This window comes from Phycomyces blakesleeanus, assembly GCF_001638985.1.
Source record: "Phycomyces blakesleeanus NRRL 1555(-) unplaced genomic scaffold PHYBLscaffold_15, whole genome shotgun sequence".
In the NCBI taxonomy this organism is placed as follows: Eukaryota; Fungi; Mucoromycota; class Mucoromycetes; order Mucorales; family Phycomycetaceae; genus Phycomyces; species Phycomyces blakesleeanus.
The window spans coordinates 423,630-447,118 of NW_017265148.1; the positions used below are offsets into that span (position 1 = coordinate 423,630).

Here is a 23,489-nt window from a genome sequence, read left to right on the forward strand (position 1 = left end):
TTTAAATAGTATGAGTTACGAACTCGTAACTTGTTACGAGGTCGGAGGTATAAATCCTGCCATTTCCTACAGTGCTTGTCTCAACTAAATTCCCTTTCTATCCCAAATTTTGTTCCTTTGTGTCTCAATTCTCTTTTCTGTTTGTCCAAAAAAGGTAAGAAAATTGTCTAAAAATTGATTTTCATTCGTCCAAAAAAAACTAACATCGTCTCAATCTCAAGTAAGAAACACTGTAATAACCCCACAAACGGATTCACACGCCTTTTTTTTCTATCTTTCTTTTTACTTACTTCGCGGTGATTTAATCAGGCCACGTCATTAAGAGAACCCAAAAAAAAGACAAAAAAATCAAGCTCACTTTTTTGCTTGACGCGTAAACTCGGGTTGTTTTAATTTGATCTCTGTTATTTGTATACATCAATTGAGTAATTTCTGTATATACACAACCTACACAGCTACATTTAAATAAATAAATAAATAAACAAATAAATAAATATATATTTTTATATATATAAATATATTCATATGAGTATATGCCATTTACAAGCATTATCTTCCATAAAATAACCGTTTATAAACTTACCTAATCAATGTAAGTTTTCCTTTTTTATATATATATACAAATAGAAGAAAAATAAAAATAAATTTCTCACATTCATCTAGATTAATGACTGCCACAGTAAGCCAACCTACCCAGACACACTTGAAGTCTGGTAAGGAATCACCAGCACTCTCTGACCTGGCTTCCCAAGATGTGGGCTTGTTATTCGTGCGTGAATACTACACTTTCCTCAATAAAAAGCCTCATCGTCTTCATGCTTTTTACAACAATGATTCTTACTTTCTCCGGGGCGATGAAGGAGAATCTGTACAGGCATACCATGGACAAGAAGTAAGGAACAAAGTATTCTATTTAATAATAAAAAATACTAGATGAGTTGAGTTGAGTTGAGATGAATGGGATTAGACGAGATGACATATGATGTATATGACGTATAGTCTCTAATATATTTAAATAGGAAATTCGCAAAAAGATTGAGGAATTGAACTTTGAGGGCTGTAAAGTGTTAGTGACTCAAGTAGACACGCAAATGTCTGTAAGCAATGGTATTTTGATCCAAGTTCTGGGAGAAATGAGCAATAAGGATGGATCATCCCAGAAGTTTAGCCAGACGTTTTTTTTGGCAACTCAGCACAAGGGATACTATGTTCTTAACGATATATTCCGTTTCCTCAAGGATGAGGTTAACATTGACTATTATACGTGTGATGAGGAAGAGGAAGTTGCAACCACCCCTGTTCCGACAGTAACTCCAACATCCACAGCTACTACCACGGAAACCCCTACAGAAATAGAAACACCTTCACCTACGTTCTTAAACGCTTCAACCCCCACTCCTACTCCCACTTCTACGGTTGCATCTCCACCTACATTTACACCAGTGCCATCAGCAGCACCGACACCAACACCGTCTTCTGTACCCGTACCATCATCTGTGCCTTTAACGGCTACTGTACCTGTAGCTGGGCCTTCAGCTGTAGCTGCTGAAAACCCTGTTGAATCTCTAATTGCAGAAAAGGGCGTGGAGAAAGTCGAAGACACCTTAGGCACCCCTGATATTGACGAGCTCAAAGAAAATAACGAATTCTTCAAGAAAAAAAGCACACTAAAGGAATCCAAAAAGGTCAAGAACGATACTCGAAAGTCGACAGAAACACCAAAACATCACAAGTCGGTCAAACCTCACACACCTCAAAAAACTTGGGCTACACTGACAGCCAATGACGCTAAGAGGTGGGGACTTTCTTCAAACGACAAAGAGACCTTAACAGAAGAACAACAACATGAAAAGATGGTACAAAAGCAACAGCAACAACAATCACTGCCTGCTTCAATCTTTACCGATGTCAAAGAATCGCCTCAGGAAACTTCATTGGCAGCATCGGCTCAACAATCTCAACCAGTACTTGAAGGTGCATTTAAAGAGCAGCAGCAGCGTCCTGGTGAGAGATAAAAACGGATAAATGAAGCATTAAAACGGATTGGAATATGTTTACTTAATTCATATATATGTGCATCTCTGTATCTTTGTGTGTATAGAAGAAAGTAATCAGATTTTTATCAAGGGTGTCAAAACTGGGATGACAGATGATCAATTGAAGGATGCCTTTGCTCAGTTTGGACCTGTACAACAGCTTCGAGTGAGTATACCAAAGCACTGCGCTTTTCTAGACTTTGTTACTGCGGATGCTGCACAAAAGGCGATTGCCCAACACAAAATCAGTGTCTGTGGTATGATCGTCCTGGCTGAAGTTCGCCGCCCACTTAATTCCAGACCCCCTTACCCTCGCTCACAGAATGGTGGTCAATTCGATCGTCGTTTCCCGAGTAACCGTCGAGGTGGCTATCGAGGTAGCTCAAGACCTCTATCTAATGACCCTAAGCAACAACACCAACAAACACAAACACAAACACAAACACAAATACAGCAGCAGCAGCAGCATCGTCACCAACCTACATCGCCTGTTTCAAAAATAGAATAATAACGAGATGGAACGGAACGATTGAATATCTTTGAGCAACTCAATACACTCATACATACAGGCACATACACACACACACTCTCTCTCTTCTCTTTCTCACTCCATCTTTATATCTACCTACCTCAATTCACCCATTCACTCACTCACAAACATACATAAAAATGGCTCGTTTTAAACCTAAAAAAAAGAGAGAAAGACAAAGAGAATAAAAAGAATGAATGAATGAAAAAAGAAATATAGGCAAGCAAGCGGGCAGAGTCCCTTATATATCTACCTAACATTACTTCTCTTACAATCCTACACATAAAATCATATAAACAATTATTTACACATCAAGTGTATTAAATCTTTCATTTTCGTCTATTTTTATATAAAAAGTACTTTTTATGGCACAAATAAAATATTTACATATATGAAATGAATTGAATTGAACAAAACAAAAACAGGAGAATAAATTTTGCTGCTGATAAATGAAATGAAAGCAAATGGTGTTTTCTTGTCTCTATATCTCTTTTCTCTATTTATTTATTTATTTATTTTGTAGGGGCTGTGTACTCTTGACCATGATAGCGTCAATATAAGAATAAGAATAGTAGTAGTAGTAGTAGTAGTAGTAGTAGTAGTAGTAGTAGTAGTAGTAGTAGTAGTGTAGCAATAATAAAAAGATGTGGTGTCTTTTTGATAATTATTAGAACCAGAAATCTGCAAATCTGGAAAACTGGTAATTTCTGTAACGTCTCTTTGCTTCCTTTTCTTCCTCTTCTTCCTCTTCTTCCTCTTCTTCCTCTTCATCTTCGTATGGTTCATAATCTTCGTCATAATCTTCGTCATAATCTTTATCCTCGTGATAATGCTTCCCGTTATGCTTGCCACTACCGTGATTTTTCGATTTGCCCGACCCTGGCTCCGCGATACTTGGCGCTGGTTCAGGTGCTGGTTCAGGTGCGGGTTTGGGTGCTGGTTTAGGTGCTGGTTCAGGTGCTGGTTCAGGTGCTGGTTCAGGTGCTGGTTCAGGTGCAGGTTTGGGTGCAGGTTTGGGTGCAGGTTTGGGTGCAGGTTTGGGTGCAGGTTTGGGTGCAGGTTTGGGTGCAGGTTTGGGTGCAGGTTTGGGTGCAGGTTTGGGTGCAGGTTTGGGTGCAGGTTTAGGTACAGGAGTAGGGGTAGGGGTAGGGGTAGGTTTAGGTTCCGGTTTCGGTGCAGGCACCGGTTTGGGGGTATGTGCAGGTTTAGGTGCGGGGGTTGGCTCTGGTTTTGGCTTCGGTGCTTTATTAGGTGGGGTAGGCGTTGACCCACCTTCTTTGTAAGCAGCAGTTCCAAAACCTGTAATTTGAATAAGTTAGCTCGGTATTAAACTTTATCTAACAACAAAAACTTACACTCGGCCACTGTACAAAACTTGAAACCTTTGTCACGGGCCCAATTAATAAGCGAAATTGCCAGTTCTTCTACTGTCTGCTTATAAACCTATGTACCAAGAAAAGAAATTTAAAGTTATAATTATAATAGCTTGTAATTAGAATCTGAGAGTATTTTACGGTAAGAAAATGTTATTTACATCATGAGTAAGTGCGATATATCCATGAGAGGAGCCTTCCATACCAACCGACACACTCTTCATTTCATCTGATAAGTTGTGTGTTTCGTAGTCTTTAGTGTCCAGAGACCATGTAACAATAGTATAACCCAGATTGTTGAGTAGATCAATTATATGCTTGTTAATATCGCCAAATGGTGGACGCATGTCTACAGACGCAAGTAAGGGTCAGCGTTTTGAAGTTTCTTTCTTTCTCTCTTTCTTTCTTCTTATTTTTTCTCTTTTTGTCTTCTCAACTCAGGAGAAAGCGCTATCCTTACAGGCAGGTCTAAGGTAGAATAATAATATTAGTTTTATGCAGTCTCGCTCTGTCAGTAATATATGCGTTATCTGACATATTTACCTTTTTCCTATGATATGCATTGTCTGATTTTCCAGGCGAAGCATCTCGATCTCAATTTCTTTGTCAGATAGTTCTGTCAAATGCGGATGTGTATAAGTATGACTGGCAATCTGATGCCCTGATCTATAGGCTTTTGCAATAGCATCCTGAGCGAAGATGCTGGTTTCTAGATCCCTAATTATAATACATGTGTACATATATAAATGAAGCGCGTCAATTTTCAACTTTTGATACTATTAAAACTTCTTTTTTTTGTCAGCTTTCAACCTACATGAAATTAAGTCCGTTTATGAAAAACGTAGCCGGGATACCTTGTTGATTCAAAGTGTCAATAAGTTCAGGGGTGTATGTATTGGGTCCATCATCGAATGTGAGGGCAAAATAGCCGGGTTTGCAAGCTTGTAAGTTTCCTTTGATTACAGCAGCATCGACAATATACAATAATATGTACATTAGTACTTGAGTTATGACGAGGGATTCAATTCCTAAATTGCGCATTCTGAAAATATTAAAGAAAAATGAAGAAGCAACAAGAAAAATAAAAAAAAGAAGAAAGAAAACGAGCCTTTTTAAAAATAAAAATAAAAATAAAAAAGGGGGTGGTGGAGGAGGGGGGGGGGCTAAGAAGGGGAGAGGAGGAAGTAAGAGCTTGTTTGAGATTGGAAAGCGTAATTCTTCCGATTCAACAAATAACATTCATACAGCTCTGCGAGCCGTCTTTGAGCCCTCGTATACAAGGAGGAGTTTATCTAGGAGTTTGCATTGGAGAATGGATAAAGAAATCAAGCACTATTTGCAGTGACAGTTGCATTTGATTATCTGCAGGATATTGCTTTAAGTCTACGCTTACAAACGGAATTTTTACAGGTTTGATCAAGTATATAGCGTCAAATGGATATATCATAATCGTCTAATTTACATACACGCACACACATACATATATATATAAGAGAGAGATAGAGAGAAATGTATGTCTTGTGGCAATGGTAGAGACATAAATCTATAAAGTAGTCTCCTATTGAAGGATATTTTAGTGGCATAGCGATTGCTATAAATTATGAAAAGCAGGTTTGATCTACCATGGGCAAGGTTACTAATGTGGATATTCGTCTAAATGAGAATGAACTTGGGTATTATTTATTAAAAACACACTTCTTTTACAGGAATTTATGTTGAGGCTGTTGTTTGAATTAAGCATATCATTTAATATGAGATGTTTAATGGAGAATAGAAGAGAAGAAGATATATATATATATATATATATGTATGTATGTATAATAAAATATAGGAGCAATCGCACCTTACTTTGCTGTAAGGGGGTGAAGAGAGACTGAATTTCGAGAACAGATTGAGGAGAATTTTTCTTTATCGACGACTGTATTGGATCTCTTTGATTTTTTTTTGCCTGCACAATATAAGTAAAGAGGCATGAGTCAAAAGATCCTTTAGAAAGTATCAGATCGCAGCTATAGACTTTGGTTGCAGGAAGCCTAGATTGTTTAAAATCAACAAAATGGTCTATCTTTTTTGTTTTTGTTTTTGTCCTTTCTTTCGTTGTTTCACACATTCATTCATTCATTTGTTCATTCATTTGTATTTATATTTATATTACATGGTGATAAAGAACAGTAAAAGATTTACTAGCTAGTAAATATGAAATCATTCATTATCATTAGTATAATAATAAATAAGCTTATAGAAATCTTGCAAGTTATTGAATAAGTACAGCTATATACATACACATAAAGGGTTAAAAGTCGATAAAAATAATAGCTATTATCGTATTACCAGTTAGAGATTCAACTATTGTGTCCTTACTATGGATACTTTATGCAACGGCACTTCAAGAGAGGGCATCAGTGCAAAGTCACCAAAGTACACACTGAGTTGATATCCCTCTTAAATCAGTATTTTTTTTTATTTTATTTTTTTACAATAGCGTGTACTTTGGCCCTTTGGTATTGCGTCAACAATAATGTGCCGTAAATAGCTCACAGCTTCCAGTTTGAACTAAATAAATAAAGTGCTCTGATACTTAATATAGGAGCTAGCAAGATTCATAGCCCAAAAATAGCCTACAATAAATCCTCTCAATCAATAATATATACCCGCTTCTAACAGTGACAGCTATATTACAGTGCCAATTCCACTTGGGCTAGCGACCCAATGTTTTATTTATTTTATTTTTCTTCTTTGGTTTGTATGCCTTTGAAATTAGTTAAAATGCGCTCATGTGCCATTCAATCCTACTATGGATAATAACGCCAATTAAAGCCCTAATAATAATAATCACACTTTCATAGGCGTAGATTAATGCTTAATTTTATTGGAAATCTTGGGATTATATATCCCATAATTCGGTATAAAATTATGTATATATATATAAATCTAGTTAATCAATAAACTAACATATGCGTACAAAGAGAGAAAGAGAGAGCTTGGTATAGTAGCGATATAACTGTAATCATAAAATAAAGATATATTAAAACTCTACAAAAATAAAATAAAAAATCAATAATTCAAGGTGCAAGATGAGCAAGTGTTTCTTTTTCTGCTATTAATACAAACTGTATACTTGATCATTATACACTTGTAATTATTGACACTATTAAAAAAATGCATGGCAAAAAGACAATTTGAGAAAAATTATCTGCTGACACATTCTCGTACTTGAACTGATGTAGAAAAAGAATGCTATAAGACAGTATATAGCTTGCAAAAGAGTATCCAACACGTCAATAGTCTTCATGTTTACCCTGACAGTATTTACTAATATCTTTATAGCTCGGAAACGTAGGTTGCTTATATAGTTGAGATCCACGTATCTCCTTTCTCAACATTAAACAAGTCAAAAGAAGTTCAGGCAAGAAGAGGAGATGGAATGAGGAATTAAAGAGAGAAAAGGGAACTATCTCTGTACGCAAAAAATGTCCTCAGAATATTGATCTCGATACATCCCATAATTTATTTATTTATTTATTTATTTATTTTTAAGAATGCTTCTTTTTTTGGACCCTTATCATTCTTATGTTGTGAGTATTCTCTCTCTCTCTCTATACAAACAATTTGTGCCTAAATAAATAACCTTTACTATGCCCAAGTTTGGTGGAATAAAATAAACAAAGTTTAACATTCCGTGCACACAGGTTTCTCCTTGTAGTAAAATTAACCAAATTAGTGCTTTAAGATGTTATGGAATAATAATCCCAGAAATGTATCTATTATATATAAGATGTGTAGTAGCCTTACTATCTTTGGAATAGCTTACTGTGGTATTCAGCACCTAAATTCTTGACTAGGAGTAAAATAAGAGTTCTGGGCAGCCATTAAAGATAGCCAAGGTTTTGGTACTGGTTGAACCTACTAGAATATATATATTCTTGTAGAAATATTTAATCACCATAAAGATTTACGCGACTACTAAATTAACTTTCCTGATAAAAATTATATAACTTACAAAACATGTAACTCATAAATTATAGTATATAATAATAAAAAGAAATATTGTGAGTTAGGATGCTCAAAGAAGTGGTGGCAACTCCCCAACTTGAGGATATATTCACCAAGTAAGGATAAAGAGATGCCTGTACAGCAATAAATAAATCTTAATTGCCTACCCAGAAAAATATGAATCCGAAAAGGACCCTATCTAATAGGACTCTAAAGCATCTGCTCACAACAACTTCCTCGCCTTCTTTCGTACTTTCCAGCTCCTAGAAAAACTTGGGCGTCAATACATCAACAGCTTTCCTCTTTGCCAACTCTGGTTATGATGTTACATACAAGCCGATACTAAGATCCTATACCAGAAAATATTGAGAAGAACTTGGAGAATATATGTGAAAAAACTCATCCTATGAGGAGGTGTGGTAGACTTGGACACCAAGTCCTTCCGAGATCACCAAAAAAGCAAAATGAAGCTTAGAGGGACAATCCAAACATATCGTGTTGGCATTTAAAATCAAACAAACCCACGACACCACCAAGAACCCAATTTCAGAAGGGTCATAATCATCAACACAGGAAGCATTCCTTACATTCATAACTTCCCACCAGACCGGCACGAAGAAAAAATCATGGGCATTGTTTCTTCCATCAATTGTAGAAGAAATGTGTTATATTCTAATCATTAGTATTCTTTTGTAGTTAAACCAAGATGTTACCGATACACCTCCAACCAACAAAGATTCGAGCTTAAAAATGGTAAGTTTCGTCGGAATGTTCTAGATCACAACGCCCAACTGAATGTCCGTACTGCAGAACATGTCATCTCCCGAACTTCAAGCTGAGTCAATAACACCGTAGACTTTTCTTTTCATACTTTAATCAAATCAGCAAGCTCCTCAATCTTCAGCTCATTTTACTCAAACACCAGAAGTCTGACTGGTCAGTGGCATTTGTTCCGCAAGTTTTACCTCTCCTCATATATCAACAAATCTAAAGCCAACGAACATCCAGCCAAATATCTTCGTGCTGAATTTGGTCCAGATCGTGTCTTGGCCATGGGAAACTAGCTTGCCCCCCATAACAGATACCACAAGCTAATCAAGGGTGTAGTAACGAGAAAGATACTTCGCAAACATGGGTTTAATGTTTGTATGATTGATGAGCTTGGTACTTCTAAACACTCTCCCTTGTGCTCCCAACCTTCTCTCCAAACCTTCGAATAAGTCAAAATCCCCCGCCCATACTGCCGCACTCAAATGTCAACTGTGGCACGCGATAGTCTTTTAAGAAATACTATAGCTAGTCCTCATTTTTTCTTTATTCTTCTTATAAACCATTTTAGATTTACTAATCCAAATTATTTAAAATAAATGACTCCGTTACGCTTTTAAGCGTCATTTATGGAATCTAGATATTGTCGCTGTCTTGAACTTTATGAAAATACTGTGTCAATTGAAGCATTGAAATACTATTCCTGCTCGATTCACTTGTCCCATTCGAATCTGATGTATTATAATGCCAGAAGACAATGTTCCAGAGGGCTGTCGTATAAGACTGATACCGAGGAGAAGATAAAGATAAATAATCCGCCCTGTATAATGACAGGAGTTCCCCAAAATGCCCTTTTGGTAAGCTATTAAATTCTTTGGATAATTTAGTAAATTGTCTTTTTATCATTATTTTTTTGTGCTGCGTTGAGATGATGGGAAAGGATGTTTTGTATTAATTGTAAAACAATATGGTGGAGTAGAAGTGGGATATTTAAAATGTAGATTTACTTTTAAGCTGCTAATGCTTTGGTAACGTCTTTTACTTGCCGCTTTATGCTACTCTATGTTGTTGTGACATGTAATATATACATTATTATTTTCTTCTATTCACAAGACACATATTTTGCAGTTCAGCGAGTCTTACACTGAGAAACAAGTAAAATAGAATATTAATGAAGTTTAAGAAAGCATTCGAGTAAAATAATAGTCTACACTACTTCTTTGGGGAAATTTTACGCTTTAGAAGCAACATAAAGCATTGTTATTTTTTATTTGAGTTGCTTTCGAAAGTGTACTATGGTCTTGTGGTTACCATAGTTATTACAAAAATGGCATCAACTACCCACATCTTAAAATTTTATCAATTATTATTTTGGGATAATTATTAAGGTTTTTCCAGAACGTTAATGCTGAGGAACATCATTGTTTTATTTTTAGTCGTAAGCCAATTACATACACACACAAAAACACAAAGACGCCAAATAAAAAGAAAAACTCCAAAACAAGCTCATCTTAAATTTTTGACAAGTGATTAGTGATTATAATCCTTTAAACGACTCCAAAATAAAAAGAAATATAAAACTTGTAGAATTATATCACTTAAGACAACAATATATATATATATATATACTTATATTTCGATGTAAGTTGAAAACTATTTAGAAAAAAAGTGTGCTTTATTTTGTCAACATTTAAAGGGAAAGAAATTTCTTTCTACGAATTTAGTTGGCAGCAGCAGCAGCAGCTCTGCGACGATCACGTTCCTCAGTGATGGTGAGCTTGATACCCTTACCCTTGGGGAGGGAGATCCAGGGCTTGGCACCCTGACCAATAACGAAGACGTTGGAGATACGGGTAGCGAAGACACGGTCAAGGGAGTCCTTGATGTGGACGATTTCGAAACCACCAACGTGACGCTCACGGTGAACGATGACACCAGCACGACCAATGTTACGACCACCAGTTACCAAGACGACGTTACCGGTCTCGAACTTGACAAAGTCAGCGATCTTGTTTTCCTCGATGTTGAAGCGGACGGTATCGTTGGCCTTGATGGAGGGGTCAGGGTAACGGATAGTGCGACCATCGTGGGTTACGACGTATGGGATACCCTTAGCACCAACAAGAACCTTCTTGATCTTGCAGAGCTTGTACTTAGCTTCCTCCTCGGTGATGCGGTGGATAGCGAAGCGACCCTTGACATCGTATACGAGACGGAAGTTCTCGCCTGTCTTCTCGATGGAGATGACATCCATGAAACCGGCGGGGAAGGTAGAATCAGTGCGGACCTTACCATCGACCTTGACGAGACGCTGCATCAAGATGGACTGAACCTCGCGACCGTTCAAGGCGTACTTCAGTCTGTTACGGATGAAGACAATGAGAGGCAAGCACTCGCGGGTCTTGTGAGGACCAGAGCTGGGCTTAGGGGCATAAGAACCTTTGAGAATGTTTAGATTTTTGATTATTTTAACGTTTGTAAAGTTTGATCAATTGCTTGATTGGAATGTTCAGTTACAAAAAAATCGTCATTAAAGATCGGATTGTTGAGCTTGACTTTTGCTTTTGTTTAAAATCATCATTTACATATCCATATCCGCAAAAGATCAAACTTCAATATGGTTGTATAGCTTACCCAAAAGCTTGTCCAACATCCAGTGCTTGGGGGCGTTCAAACGCTTCATGTGCTTCTTAGGACCGCGACCCTAAAAAAGAATCATAAAGGAAATATTAGTTTGACTGTCCATCCATCTGTCATCCATCTATTTATGTATCAATCTCTCTTCATATGTATATACATTGAGCTTGTTTGTAGAAGTATGGTTTTTGTTGCTCTTGAAGACTTACCATTGTTGTGCGATATTTTTAGTCGAAAAGGAAGGAGGGATGGCCTAGCCGTGCGCTTTCTGGCTTTATTGAGTTGTCTCGCCATCCACTTCCATCCGCCCAACCAGCGTCCACGACTTTGGTCGGAGGATTATTTTCGTCCCTTTCTCTTCCCGCACTAACACATTGTCCGAGCCCAAAGCCATCTTTCTCTCCAACTAAGATAAAATACAGTCACATTTCACTTATTACAGTCATTTAATGCCCGCACCAAGCTCTTTCTCTTTTTTATATATAAAATATATAAAATATATATATATATTATTAGAAAATAGAACCCCCAAGAATATGGGACTCTTAAAAGATGAACAATATGAAAAAGCTACCCGAGGCTTCGAGAGACGTCAAATGGACGTATGTGAAGATATTAACCGCCTAAAGGTAGCTTGAATATGAATATGTGAATACCGTTAATAAACGACAGTGACCACCACAAGCAACTCTATTATTTCATATTCCACAACCCCCAAAATAAAGGCAGATTTTTGCCCGACTTTGGACCCTTCGCTCGTTGAAGCCATCTGGGTAGACACGAATGACTATAGTCAAGCAGTTGATATTCTCTCTGAACTCTCGAAAGAATCTTCGGTCCAGTCTACTTTTGAAGCCCAGTCTAGCCCTAAACAACCCTATGCTCCATCTATCCAAAGCTCTAGACCTTGTCTCATTCGGCCCAAATCTCCAACGGAAAGTGATGATTCGGATGGTTTATCTGATGAGAATGAAGAATATGAATACTATGAGGATGAGGAAGACCAAGAAAAGAAAAAAACAGAACATAGTGAAGAGGAAGTCGGAGATGATTTTAGAGAACTGGAGAATAGCGTGGATTTCTTGCAAATGTGCTTTCCCGATCATGAACGGTCTGATTTATTGGATGCGCTTCTTACTCACGACAACGATACCGAGAAGACGACTGATTTCTTACTCACAACTGAGTATCTCAAAGATTCAAGTAGTAACGATCCTATGTCTTCTGTATCGACACCAACAGAACATCCAAGAAAGAAGAAGAAGAAGAAGAAACCCAAGATTGTATGGGCTTCCGGTGGTCACCTTACTCCTAGTGTACACACGCGAGAATTAGACAACAATGGTATGGCTTGTGTTTCTGACAATCACTGGCATAAGTACGATGCCACTTTGGGGGCTCTCCAGCCTTTGTTTCCTCAGCTATCTCATCATGATTTGCTGATGGCAGCTCAGAAACGACCCAACGACTTGATAGCTATGATTAGATATCTGATGGATAGGCATCGTGATCTTGATCCCAGACGCTACTTGTCGTCTGATGAACTGCATGATCTTGAGCAGATCCAAAAAGCTCTTCTTGAAATTATGGGCAGCGGTAATATGAACGAACGCGAAATTCTGTCTATTGGGTTGGGTATTCTATCGAAAGATGAGAATAGTACATGCGAAGAGAAGATCCAAGAGGCGATTGAGTACTGTCTAACTAAAGAACAGCGTGAAGCCAAGCGATTAGATAATGAACGTCTAAAACTTGCTCGTCAGATGGAACATATGACAGTGGTATCGAATTCAGGATCTAAAAATCAAAAGGAACTCACAAAGGATCTTCCAGTGGTACCCGAATATCTATTACTAAACAACCGAGAATATATAGAGGATGATCCTGAAGAGTGTCGTACGATGGCAATGGATCTTATTCTGCAGCGTAATGAATTATTTCGCAAGGCAGGTGCTGCGTATCAGCAAGCCAAAAACAAAAATACGGGTGAGGGAGGTATAGCCTTTTATTACTCGGATGAAGCGCGCCAGCTTGACTCTCGGGCAAAAAATTGGAATATGCGAGCGGCCCGATCACTTGTACGACACCAAAGGTAAAGACAAATAAATAAAGAAAGCCAAAGAAAAAAAAAAAAAAAGGGGGGGGGGGGGGGGGGAGGAAGTTGTAAGGAGTATTGGACTCAATAGTAAATAAAATAACATTTATCAAAAAGGTTGGCGCATGAAGATGACCATCTCTTGGATCTGCATGGTCTGACAGTCGCTGAAGCGCAGGTTCTTATTCAAGAAGGTGTAACTCAATGGTGGTCAAGAAGCAACATGCAGTCTGGTATGATTTCTAGGAATTGTTTGTATTATGTATTAATTTACGATTTTTGTTATAGGACGTCGTCAAATCAAACCTCTAAAGATTGTTACGGGTGTTGGAAAGCATTCGTTAGATGGACAGTCCAAACTACTCCCAACTGCACTCAAATGGCTTAAGCGTGAGGGGTGGCAGGTGGTACAGTCTAGTCCGGGTTGCATTCTTGTGAAAGGATCTACTAAATAAGGAACCTTGACCTGTGTGTGGGTTGGTTGGTTGATTATACAAATGAAAAAAAAGAGGAATAACAAGCACACACACACATTATATATATATACATGTATGTATATAATAGGTCTTTCTTTTATGTTTTTTGTGATTTTTGTTAAGAACAAAAAAATATTTTTGGATATTAAGTGTAACGATATTATATGTATGAATATATGATATATTAATTGGCTATAAAAGAGGTTGATATATGGATTAATAAAACATCAAAATAAAGAGGTAAATAAGTAAAGAAACAAAGATATATGGAAAGAGGGTTGATTTAAATAAATATGTGTGTGTATTAAAAGGAGACTTCGTCATTCTATAGAAGCAGAAAATATCGAAAGACGATCTTCTCCACCAATACCCAATTCGTCTTTTTTTTTCTTTTTATATATATTATTTATATTTTTCCTTTATTGTTTCTGCAACGTCTTTATTGAAATATACCCGTTTGGTCCTGTTGCTGCTACCATTTATCTCTTTCTCTTTCTCACTTTCTCAAACGCATGGCAGTTCACCTTACAGAGTCATGCGAATTTGCCGTCCTGGTTGCGATTGAAGATGGTAAGCTCATCAAACACACCATCCCAAACTCATCTTGCCCAAAGGAAGAGGATTTATATCAGACCTTGACCGAGACCTACTGATCTACAGTCGCATCCGTTTACCATTACCACCCTCAATCGATGATCTTCTTCTTGCCGACAATCTCATCGCCGCTCGTCCAGTTCCTTGCACGGCCGAACCGAGTTGGCGAACAACATTTGTGTATTTTGTGTCGCTTAAGATGCTCCGGCGCCTCCGTGAGCGGTGCACACCCGTCGTTCTCGAGCTCTCATATTACTCGGAAGATAGCACCAAGATCCCCATTGGAAATATACAAATTACTATGGACACTGCTAGGCTAGTGGTTATGCGTAATGGCCGGCGTGAGCCAGCCCAGGTTCATGACTATGTAGTTGACAAAGGGAATTGGCACACCGTCGGGAAAGAACGAGCACAGATCAAGGCCGGGTTGTTCATCGTAGATATCCCGAGCACATCCGACGTTGACCACTTCAAAGGAATGAATAATTTCAAACCGTCGTGGACGTCACGACGGCCGGTAGCCCCTAACCCACTTGGATTTGAGCTCTGTTCAGTCAGTGATCATTTGTCAATGCCATCTATGAGTGGGAGTGAGGATAAACCTGCGCTGGTGCAGCATATTGGACATGGTACAGGCCACTATACACTGGAATGCCGTATACTACAGGCCCGGCATCTAGCTAGTGTTCTTCAAGCAAAGGGCCAGATCCGTCGCCTGAGTTTTCATTTCTCATTTGGGGGTCGAAGGGTAGTACAAACAATCGAACAGTCAGGGCATGATAATTGGCCCGTCAAGAATCACGACACAAGTTGGCTTTTGAGTGGATCATTGGAGGATATTCTTGTATGGCTCGAATGCACTGTTAAAGTATACCTTGTAGCCGAGTACAATGATGGACGGACTGTGTCACATGCGCGTGCCAAGGTGTGTTTAGGGAAACGTCAAGAACGCGTTGTTGAGCAGTCGTTCTTGATCTATGACAGACTTCATCCGCATGAAATTTGTATTTCACCTTCAAAACAGCTAGCACAAATTGTTGTTCGTTCAGGTCTTACACAAGGCTGGGATGAATCCTTTCATGGGAGCGACGACACACTTGTACATCAGATCACCCCTTTTAAAAAATAACCATTATTGTATTATACCTTCTCTACAGCATTCCACCATATATACACTCGCAAACACACCTACATATATCTACACACACACACACACACACACACACACACACACACACACATTTTTTTTGGCGCACCGTCTCTTTTTATTTTCTTTACATACGATGATGATAATAATAATAGTAATAGTAATAGTAATCTCCCACATACACATACAGACGCATTTATGCACCCATTGATCTAGGCCTTGCAGATGTTGCCACTTTGATCACGTCAAATGCATTCAATGTAAACATTTAATTTTACTATCTAATAATCATAATCATAATCATAATCCCGGACTAGGCTCCACACAGTATAGGGATAAAGGCAAGATATATTGATTGACCAAGAAATAAAGGTAAAAGAACCCGAGATTTAACAATAATCATAATAAAAACTAGTAAAAAAAAAACAACAATTTTAAATTTCCTTTTTGACGGTCAAATAAACATGGTATACTCTGTATGTTTAATTTAACAGTGGAAATGATGGCATATTCTTTTGGGACAGTATTGTAGAAATCAAATTGATAATCAGATTCTAGCTGAAATGTTCCGTAACCCCACGGTTATCTACGCCGATTTAATATCTTTTCTAATAAACGTATTTCTTAGAGCAATAAATCTTGTATTCATTAAAGTCTTTTGGGCTGGACTTATTATCATTTAAGGAATCGATCGTCTCCAACCTGATTTCTGATAAACATTTTGTAATCGGATATTTTTTTTATTGTTCTGTTTACAAATTCTATGATCTGGTATTGACTGAAATTATTATTGTAATTTATAAAATAAAACAAGGAAAATCATAACAAGACCGGAAATTTGTGTCTTGAACATCTTGAGATTGAGTAAACTTATGTACACCCAGTATATTTTATCCTCTGCCATACATATTATGTGTAGAGTCAATATGTACAAATCCCTGTATTCTATACAAAGTATTTATCTCAGGAAAAATGCATATGTATTAGACCAGCGCAAAAGAATAACGATAAATATCAATGCAGGTATCAAAATTATTATCATAACCTTCCCCTTCTTTATATTTCCCTTTTATGATAAAATATTGATATGGGTCATTGGCTGTTATTTTATTTACAAGAACACAATAGAACATCAATTCCAATGTTTATGTTATATATATATATATATATGTGTGTGTGTGTGTGAGTATTTTTGTATAAATAATACAATAGTAGCAGTTAACAAAGAGGAGATTTCTTGATATTAATCCCTCAACAAAAATTCAATTGCTAATTTAAAATGGTATACCGTGCGCATGATTTTTATTTTTATTTTATTATTTATCATTAAGGTAGCTGATAATTCGAGGTCAAGAAAGGTATAGGTCCTGTAACTATAAGGCTTGTTAAATGGCAATGACGATGAATATAAAAACAAACAGCGTGACATCACTCAGCTATTCCGTTGAGGCCAAAACTAACCTATGCCAAACCAAACAACATAATTAATTGTAAATCATTTACAATCGATTAAAATTAAAATAAGGTTTTTTAAAGTTTATTTTTTCTGAAGGTAGAAAAAAATGTGTTTACTGCCATAGAAACACTTTCAGAATAAGAGAAAATAACTGGCGTATTGATAAGAACCGTATTAATGGTGTCAGTACCATACATTATGAAACAAAGTATATAATAGTTAAATAGCCCATTAGATTTATGATTTGTAAGAGAAATATGCTGTTTTAGACCCAAGATTTTACTAGTATTTAGCATCATCATTATTTTTGTTGTTGTTGCTGCTAATAAAATCTCATACTGTATTATGCTGTCATATTAGTTAAAGGTATGCTCTTTTTACAAGATACTATCAAAAAGGTATATATTGTCATGGTGAAAAAAGTGACATCCAGGGAGAGGTACCTCTTATAATTCAATTCCAGTACTTTTTTTTTGTACTGTCAACTCTAGTACTATGACATCATGCCAGAACGGAAAAACTTCGCCTGAGCTTGTATTTGGACTTGTGTTTGAGTACAGTTTTTTTACATTTTAAATTCAGAAAATGTTATTTTTTTTGAAGATAAAATAAAATAGATATTCACCTATAGTTGCAGCCGACCAGCCTTATTTTTCATTTATAGATAGAGTCAATGTTCCATAAAAGGGCAGAACATTAAAATCCAATACTAACACCAGCGACAGGTTTGCAATAAACTGTCACGCATTACAATAAGCAGTAAAGAAAGAAATTTATGGTCGACCGAATTTTTGTCAATCAACTGCAATTATTAGATGAACGCTTGTTATATTATTTCTGCTATATTCCCAATATATTATTTTTATGTTCCTTATACAGTTTTGGTCCCACTTTCCCTGAGCCGTCCCCCGTCTCGTTATTTACATATTTAGTAACTATTTTATTAGAATCCCGAATGTACTATCCAAATTCAATTTTTTTAATGTCTGATATTCATTTTCATTTTATTCAAAAAAGGTGAGCAGATTGTCTGAACTTTAATTTTGATTTGCCCAAAAAAAAACTAGCATTGTCTGAGTGTGAAATCTAAAGCTTGTAATACGGAAAGACTGAATCGAATGACTGGTATGAGCTTGATTGAGATATGGCCTATTGTATATAAATTGTTTGATTTTATTTTTTATTTTTACTATTTTATATTTTATATTTTATATCTGACATTCCATATGTTTATTTTTGTGTGACATCTTTTTCGGTATTTAATATCCAAAACCAGTGCATGTTTCTTATTTTTATTTTTATTCTTATTTGCTTTATTCTTATTTTATTACTATCCTTTAACCTGTAGATCTCTATCGATTAATTCGTTTCTATGGGCAACAGTGACGGCGACGACGAGTCTCGATTGCCAAAACAAACAGCTTCATCTTGGCCATCTTTACCTCGGCTACAGCTGACAACCTCGAACGAAAATCACGAACCTCAACAGATCAATCCACCTTCTCCTAAAACAAATACTGGTAATCTATCTCGAACACCTCCTGCGCGACTTTCAGAAATAACCACCCATCACGCAAGAATGACAATTGGAGATAGCTCAGATGAAGACACAGAAGACGAAGCAGAATATGACGATCTAAAAGAGCCAATCGATATCAAAGAAGATGAGTCCCCTAAAGGCGAGTTGTCTCCTGAAACCCGTGGGTCGACAGATACGCTGGTCGAGGCTGCACTAGATCACGACGAGGCGAGAGATAGACATGTTAGGTTTCCAGATCATGTAGCCGAATCGGCCGCGCTTGTACAGCGTATCTTGAGCGCCCGACGAGGGAACACCGAAGACGAACCTGTGTCGCCATGCCCTACCAACACTAATTCGACAAAAGTCAATATTCAACCCACAGGTGGAAGTGTGTTAGCTAGTCTGATGAAGCTAGAATCTCAAAGGCATCAGCGCCGCCCTGTTCCCAAACGAAATAAATCGCTCAAACCTAAGCTCCCAAAAAAGGTAAATAATAAAGCAGTGTTGATGTGAATAACCTCAACATTTAGTTATTTATTCTTCTCTTTTGCTTTTTATATAACTGCAAATTTTTACTCTTTCAAAATAAACATTATAAATATTTTAGCTTCGTAAAAAGGAAACTCAGCGTGCCTCATCTGTGTACGAGTTCTCGACCGATGAATCGCCTGGAACGCCAACCCGTCCTAAACTTGTCAATCGTCCCAAGAGTTGGCTGACTACAGTAGCCTCCACAAGTCATCTGGTTCCTAGTCTGGAGAAGCGTAAACGTGCCTCTGTTCAATCAATGTCACGCAGAACTTCAATCGATAGTATGTTCACAACTGCATCTCAGTTTGAACCTATCACACTCGAAGATCGAATCAGAATTACTTTTGAGATTGCCAATATTTTGCAGAAACAAGAATTTCTGCGTAAATTAGCCAAATCTTTGATGATGTATGGGTGCCCAGCTCATCGATTAGAGTACATTATGCGTCAGGTATCAACTACCCTAGGTGTTGAGGCCGAGTATGTCTATATACCCAATGTGATGTTTGTCACATTTTTTGATCAGTCAACCCACACCACCGAGACACATTTTATTCGACAATCCCAAGTGTTTGATATGCACAAACTAGGCGAAGTCTATCGATTGGAAAAACTACTTTCTCATGGCGAAGTCTCAGTAGATGAAGCCTTGGAATTTATTGACCAAGTTACCAACCAGCCACTATTTTATCCTGTCTGGCTGAATCCGTTTGTCTATGCACTTGCCAGCTTCTGTGGTGCAATTATGTTTTATGGAGGTAGATGGAAAGAAGCGGGCTTGTCGGCTGCCCTAGCAAGTAAGTAAAAATCAAGTTGATTGGCAGACAAACAATAATACTAATTTTGCTGTTTTCTGTTGCTGATTTTGTTGTGTAAAGTGTTCTTTGCTATCTACGAACTCTATTCAGGAAGATTTATGAGCTTCCAGCCAATCTGGGAAATCACCGTGTGTATATTTATTGGTTTCGTTTCCAGATGTAAGCACATACTCTATTTTTACAATATTTATAAAACTGACAATCTTATGCTTTTTAGCTGTTTGGAAATTCGATTTTTGCTTTACACCTGTGGCTTTTTCCTCCTTTATTATCATTCTTCCTGGATATTCGATGGCTGTAGCTATTATCGAGCTGGTTTCACGACAGCTAGTGAGCGGTGTAGTGAGGATGGTGTATGCAATCCTGTATTCTTTTCTTTTAGGATATGGTGTTGAGATGGGATCTCAGCTGTACGGAACAATTGAGCCTGAATCCATCAGTGCACAGGGGCAATCTTCCGAGTGCCAGCATGCCCTATCTGCCGGTACTTGCATTACAGTCGAGAATCAATGGTTTTACTTCTTGACAGTTCCATTATTTGCCCTTGCTTACTGTATCTATCTCCGCGCACGGCCTTCACGCTGGCCGACAATGGTATTTGTTTCGGTGTGCGGGTTTGTGGTTAATTGGGCACTCTCTTGCCATGCCAACGCCCCACAGCAAGTTTTGCAAGTTGTTCCGTCCTTTGCAGTTGGCTTGATTGGAAATCTCCTGACAAAGTTCACAGGGAAAATGTCGTTTGATGCTGTCCTATTGGCCGTAAGTAAACCCACCTTGCCAAATATACACACGGGTTAATTCGATGGACTAGAAAACATAATACTAATTTGAAACATATATCTCGGCAACCTAGATTTTTTATTTGGTACCTGGAAGCTTAGGTGAGATGATAAATAAAGTATAATCTGGAAATTTTGAGACTAATACACTTCTTATTAAAGGTCTCAAGGCTGCTCTTGGCTTGTTTGGAACGAGTGCAAGCAACGAATATTCTAATCAAGGTGCCGGATTCGCACTCAGTATGATTGAATCGGCTATCGGTAAATCATCAAACTCCTCTCTTCTACTTCCACAATCACTGTTGATCTAACTCTTATTGTATCTTTCTTTGTATATAGGCATCACAGTCGGACTCTTTGTGGCCACTTTGGTTGTCTATCCAAGAGGATCCACACACACACCTCTCATGAACTTCTAAGAAAACAGGCCAATTCATGAAAACACTCGCGTATCTTCCAATCTGCATAATCTCAATTTTGCCTTTTATTATTTTGTACGGCAAATGATATTTAGAGAGCGAGAGAGAATATCATCACGAAAATTCCCTTGTAAATAATCCCATTTTTATTTTATTTTATTTTATTTTATTTTATTTTTTGCTTGTAATCGACTAGGTCCTTTGAGGCTTAGATATTCCCAATTTTTTATATTATAATTGTTACAACTACCATACATTACTATTATTGATAATATTACTATTCCATATTTACATAATCACAAAATTTGTTTTGAGGTTACGGGGACTATTTGATACATATAGTTTTTGAGCACTTGGTCATATTATTTACCACACTTGTGATCCCATCTTTCTGCACTCTTAATGTGTATCAATGTCAGCTAAGCTTTACTTGCTCCAAAGATAAATGTGAATAAGAATATTGTAATAACCATGGCCTTAAATGGAAGCTTTGTTACCTATCTTGCTAAAGAAGAAGAGGAAAACACTGCAATCTCCCTGGGGTTAGACTAGACTACATGAGCAGTCATCTAGGGTTATCTGGATAAAGCTCTATGCCAAGAGAAACTTTAAGTTCCATATATATATATATATTGAAGAATAAGCATAAAATCCAAAAACTCTTCAATTTTGGACTTTCGAACATTTTGTTCACTTTAAAAAAGAAAGATTTTATTTTAAAATCTTGATTTCGATTTCGATTTATATACGAAACATTAGTAAAATAAAGTAAAGCATGCATAATACATAATGCATAGTAAACGTAGCACATACTCCCTCTTGGTTCTGTTTTGTGCCAATTATTGGTCGACTGTTCAAGGTACAAAAGAAAACATAAATGAAAAATAATACAATACATAGATGTGGCCATAATTGGAATACATGGGTTAAATAAACTATTTCAGGTGGGTGTTGGTGATATGCCTTTGGACACACATGACAAAGAGATCTGCTTGGATTATTCGAGTGTCTTTCCAGGTGTCTTTCAAAGTTATATCTGGAGTTGGACAGATATGAACACTCGGTAAATGAATATTTTGAGACTGTCGGGTCCATAAGGCTGGCTTCTAGTGCTGATGCACCATTTGGCTTATAGTGTTTAATAACAAGCTTAGCTGGACTATTTTGTGTCTGTGACCGAATTTTTTTTTGCTGTACATCTTTAAAAGTGATATGATTATTAAATGAATAACCACATATTATATAGCACATGATCATTTACCATTCTTATGATCATATTGAGAAGACCCTGGTGAAGCAAAATCTTTAGGTGGCAATTTTGGAGAATCTAAAGACAAATGAGCCGCTATAGTGATCATAGTTAGCATAAATATACTACTTGAGAAGATTTTAAACTCACAACATCTTTGAATTAATGTACAATGAAGAGAAGTTACCTTTTATACCAATATTCTACTGATCATCTGTAAGGGAATATGTATTACACTGGCTTGTGACAAAATTATACTCTTGAAAAAAAGTCTATATGAAAGTTTAGTGGGGTTTTCTTAAGAGAAGATCCATTTAAGAGAAAATTACCTGCCGCAGATAATTCATTTTCTATACTGATAGAATCCTAAATTTGGTAGATATTTTAAGCGAATTAGCCATATTCACTACATGTTCTCGTTTTACCTGCAATCCAGAAACCTGGTTTCGGCGACATATTAGAGAGGTCTGAGCACCGTCAAATTGTGAATGAAGAGTAACCGAATCCAATGGCATTTCGAGAGACTGATAAGTGGCTTGGATAAGCTACCAATAGAGGAAGAGAACGAGGAGCTCTTCAATCTTAGATGTCATCTTACTTTTATATATGACTGCTTGTATTTCATATATAACAAAGGACACCAATGCCAAAGAAGTAGGGGACCCCTTTAAAGACGCAGTAGTACAAAAAATCTGGGATCCATTTTATTTCCTTGACCTTTTACTGATTGGCTATTCAAAACAGACAAAAAAATGCTGTCTTTTTAATACTCCGTTGCGACAATAGGGTGTTTCAGCAGTTTTAGATGTTTGATTGTTCTGATTTCGTGAATTAAATTATAAGCCAATAATAATTCACTTATAAAAAATCAACTGAGTGCCCTAAGTATTACATAATTTTTTTTTTCTTATGCCATTCACCAGCGTACGAGGGAATTGAGCCACGTCATATACGATTCCGATTGTTATTCAGCATCTGTCTTTTAAATATTTACTAAAATACCCTGCCAATCTTTATTTTTTTGTTAATTATTTGTTTCATTTTGGTTATATAAAATGAGCTTTTTA

At 37.0% G+C, this 23,489-nt stretch overlaps 6 protein-coding genes across 6 annotated transcripts; 3 read left to right on the top strand and 3 right to left on the bottom strand.

The window, feature by feature from the left end:
* Positions 1-3,891: 3,891 nt before the first annotated feature.
* On the bottom strand, positions 3,892-4,934 carry PHYBLDRAFT_114231 (carbohydrate esterase family 4 protein; the record flags this gene model as incomplete). The annotated part of the gene is made up of 5 exons (XM_018428378.1): positions 3,892-4,008; positions 4,100-4,287; positions 4,399-4,406; positions 4,482-4,640; positions 4,753-4,934. The coding sequence occupies 5 exons, from the start codon at positions 4,932-4,934 to the stop codon at positions 3,892-3,894; spliced, it is 654 nt and encodes a 217-aa protein (XP_018289616.1).
* A 3,063-nt stretch (positions 4,935-7,997) lies between these two features.
* Positions 7,998-8,995, top strand: PHYBLDRAFT_147320 (hypothetical protein; the record flags this gene model as incomplete). The annotated part of the gene is made up of 5 exons (XM_018431841.1): positions 7,998-8,047; positions 8,148-8,247; positions 8,628-8,684; positions 8,742-8,782; positions 8,857-8,995. The coding sequence occupies 5 exons, from the start codon at positions 7,998-8,000 to the stop codon at positions 8,993-8,995; spliced, it is 387 nt and encodes a 128-aa protein (XP_018289617.1).
* A 1,089-nt stretch (positions 8,996-10,084) lies between these two features.
* On the bottom strand, positions 10,085-11,568 carry PHYBLDRAFT_134606 (hypothetical protein). Its single transcript, XM_018429658.1, has 3 exons — positions 11,546-11,568; positions 11,334-11,403; positions 10,085-11,138 (listed from the first exon to the last, which is right to left on the bottom strand). The coding sequence occupies exons 1-3, from the start codon at positions 11,546-11,548 to the stop codon at positions 10,420-10,422; spliced, it is 792 nt and encodes a 263-aa protein (XP_018289618.1). The 5' UTR covers positions 11,549-11,568; the 3' UTR covers positions 10,085-10,419.
* Positions 11,569-11,829: 261 nt separating this feature from the next.
* PHYBLDRAFT_79725 (hypothetical protein) lies at positions 11,830-14,149 on the top strand. The gene is made up of 4 exons (XM_018443495.1): positions 11,830-11,965; positions 12,062-13,428; positions 13,549-13,664; positions 13,720-14,149. The coding sequence occupies exons 1-4, from the start codon at positions 11,873-11,875 to the stop codon at positions 13,884-13,886; spliced, it is 1,743 nt and encodes a 580-aa protein (XP_018289619.1). The 5' UTR covers positions 11,830-11,872; the 3' UTR covers positions 13,887-14,149.
* Positions 14,150-19,440: 5,291 nt separating this feature from the next.
* PHYBLDRAFT_134607 (hypothetical protein) lies at positions 19,441-21,473 on the top strand (the record flags this gene model as incomplete). The annotated part of the gene is made up of 6 exons (XM_018429659.1): positions 19,441-19,954; positions 20,036-20,134; positions 20,193-20,734; positions 20,829-20,856; positions 20,917-21,015; positions 21,094-21,473. The coding sequence occupies 6 exons, from the start codon at positions 19,441-19,443 to the stop codon at positions 21,171-21,173; spliced, it is 1,362 nt and encodes a 453-aa protein (XP_018289620.1). The 3' UTR covers positions 21,174-21,473.
* A 441-nt stretch (positions 21,474-21,914) lies between these two features.
* On the bottom strand, positions 21,915-22,937 carry PHYBLDRAFT_170242 (hypothetical protein; the record flags this gene model as incomplete). Its single annotated transcript, XM_018436296.1, has 4 exons — positions 21,915-22,372; positions 22,435-22,518; positions 22,752-22,788; positions 22,848-22,937. 4 exons carry the CDS (start codon positions 22,935-22,937, stop codon positions 21,915-21,917), a joined length of 669 nt encoding a protein of 222 aa, XP_018289621.1.
* Positions 22,938-23,489: the final 552 nt, after the last annotated feature.

Excerpts from the sequence above, each read along its gene's own strand:
- PHYBLDRAFT_134606 (XM_018429658.1), bottom strand. Across the intron at positions 11,139-11,333 it reads GATGTTGGACAAGCTTTTGG|GTTCTTATGCCCCTAAGCCC; the intron begins GTAAGCTATACA and ends ACATTCTCAAAG.
- PHYBLDRAFT_79725 (XM_018443495.1), top strand. The coding sequence starts at position 11,873 with ATGGGACTCTTAAAAGATGAACAATATGAAAAAGCTACCCGAGGCTTC. Across the intron at positions 11,966-12,061 it reads AAGATATTAACCGCCTAAAG|GCAGATTTTTGCCCGACTTT; the intron begins GTAGCTTGAATA and ends CCCAAAATAAAG. Across the intron at positions 13,665-13,719 it reads AAGAAGCAACATGCAGTCTG|GACGTCGTCAAATCAAACCT; the intron begins GTATGATTTCTA and ends TTTTTGTTATAG.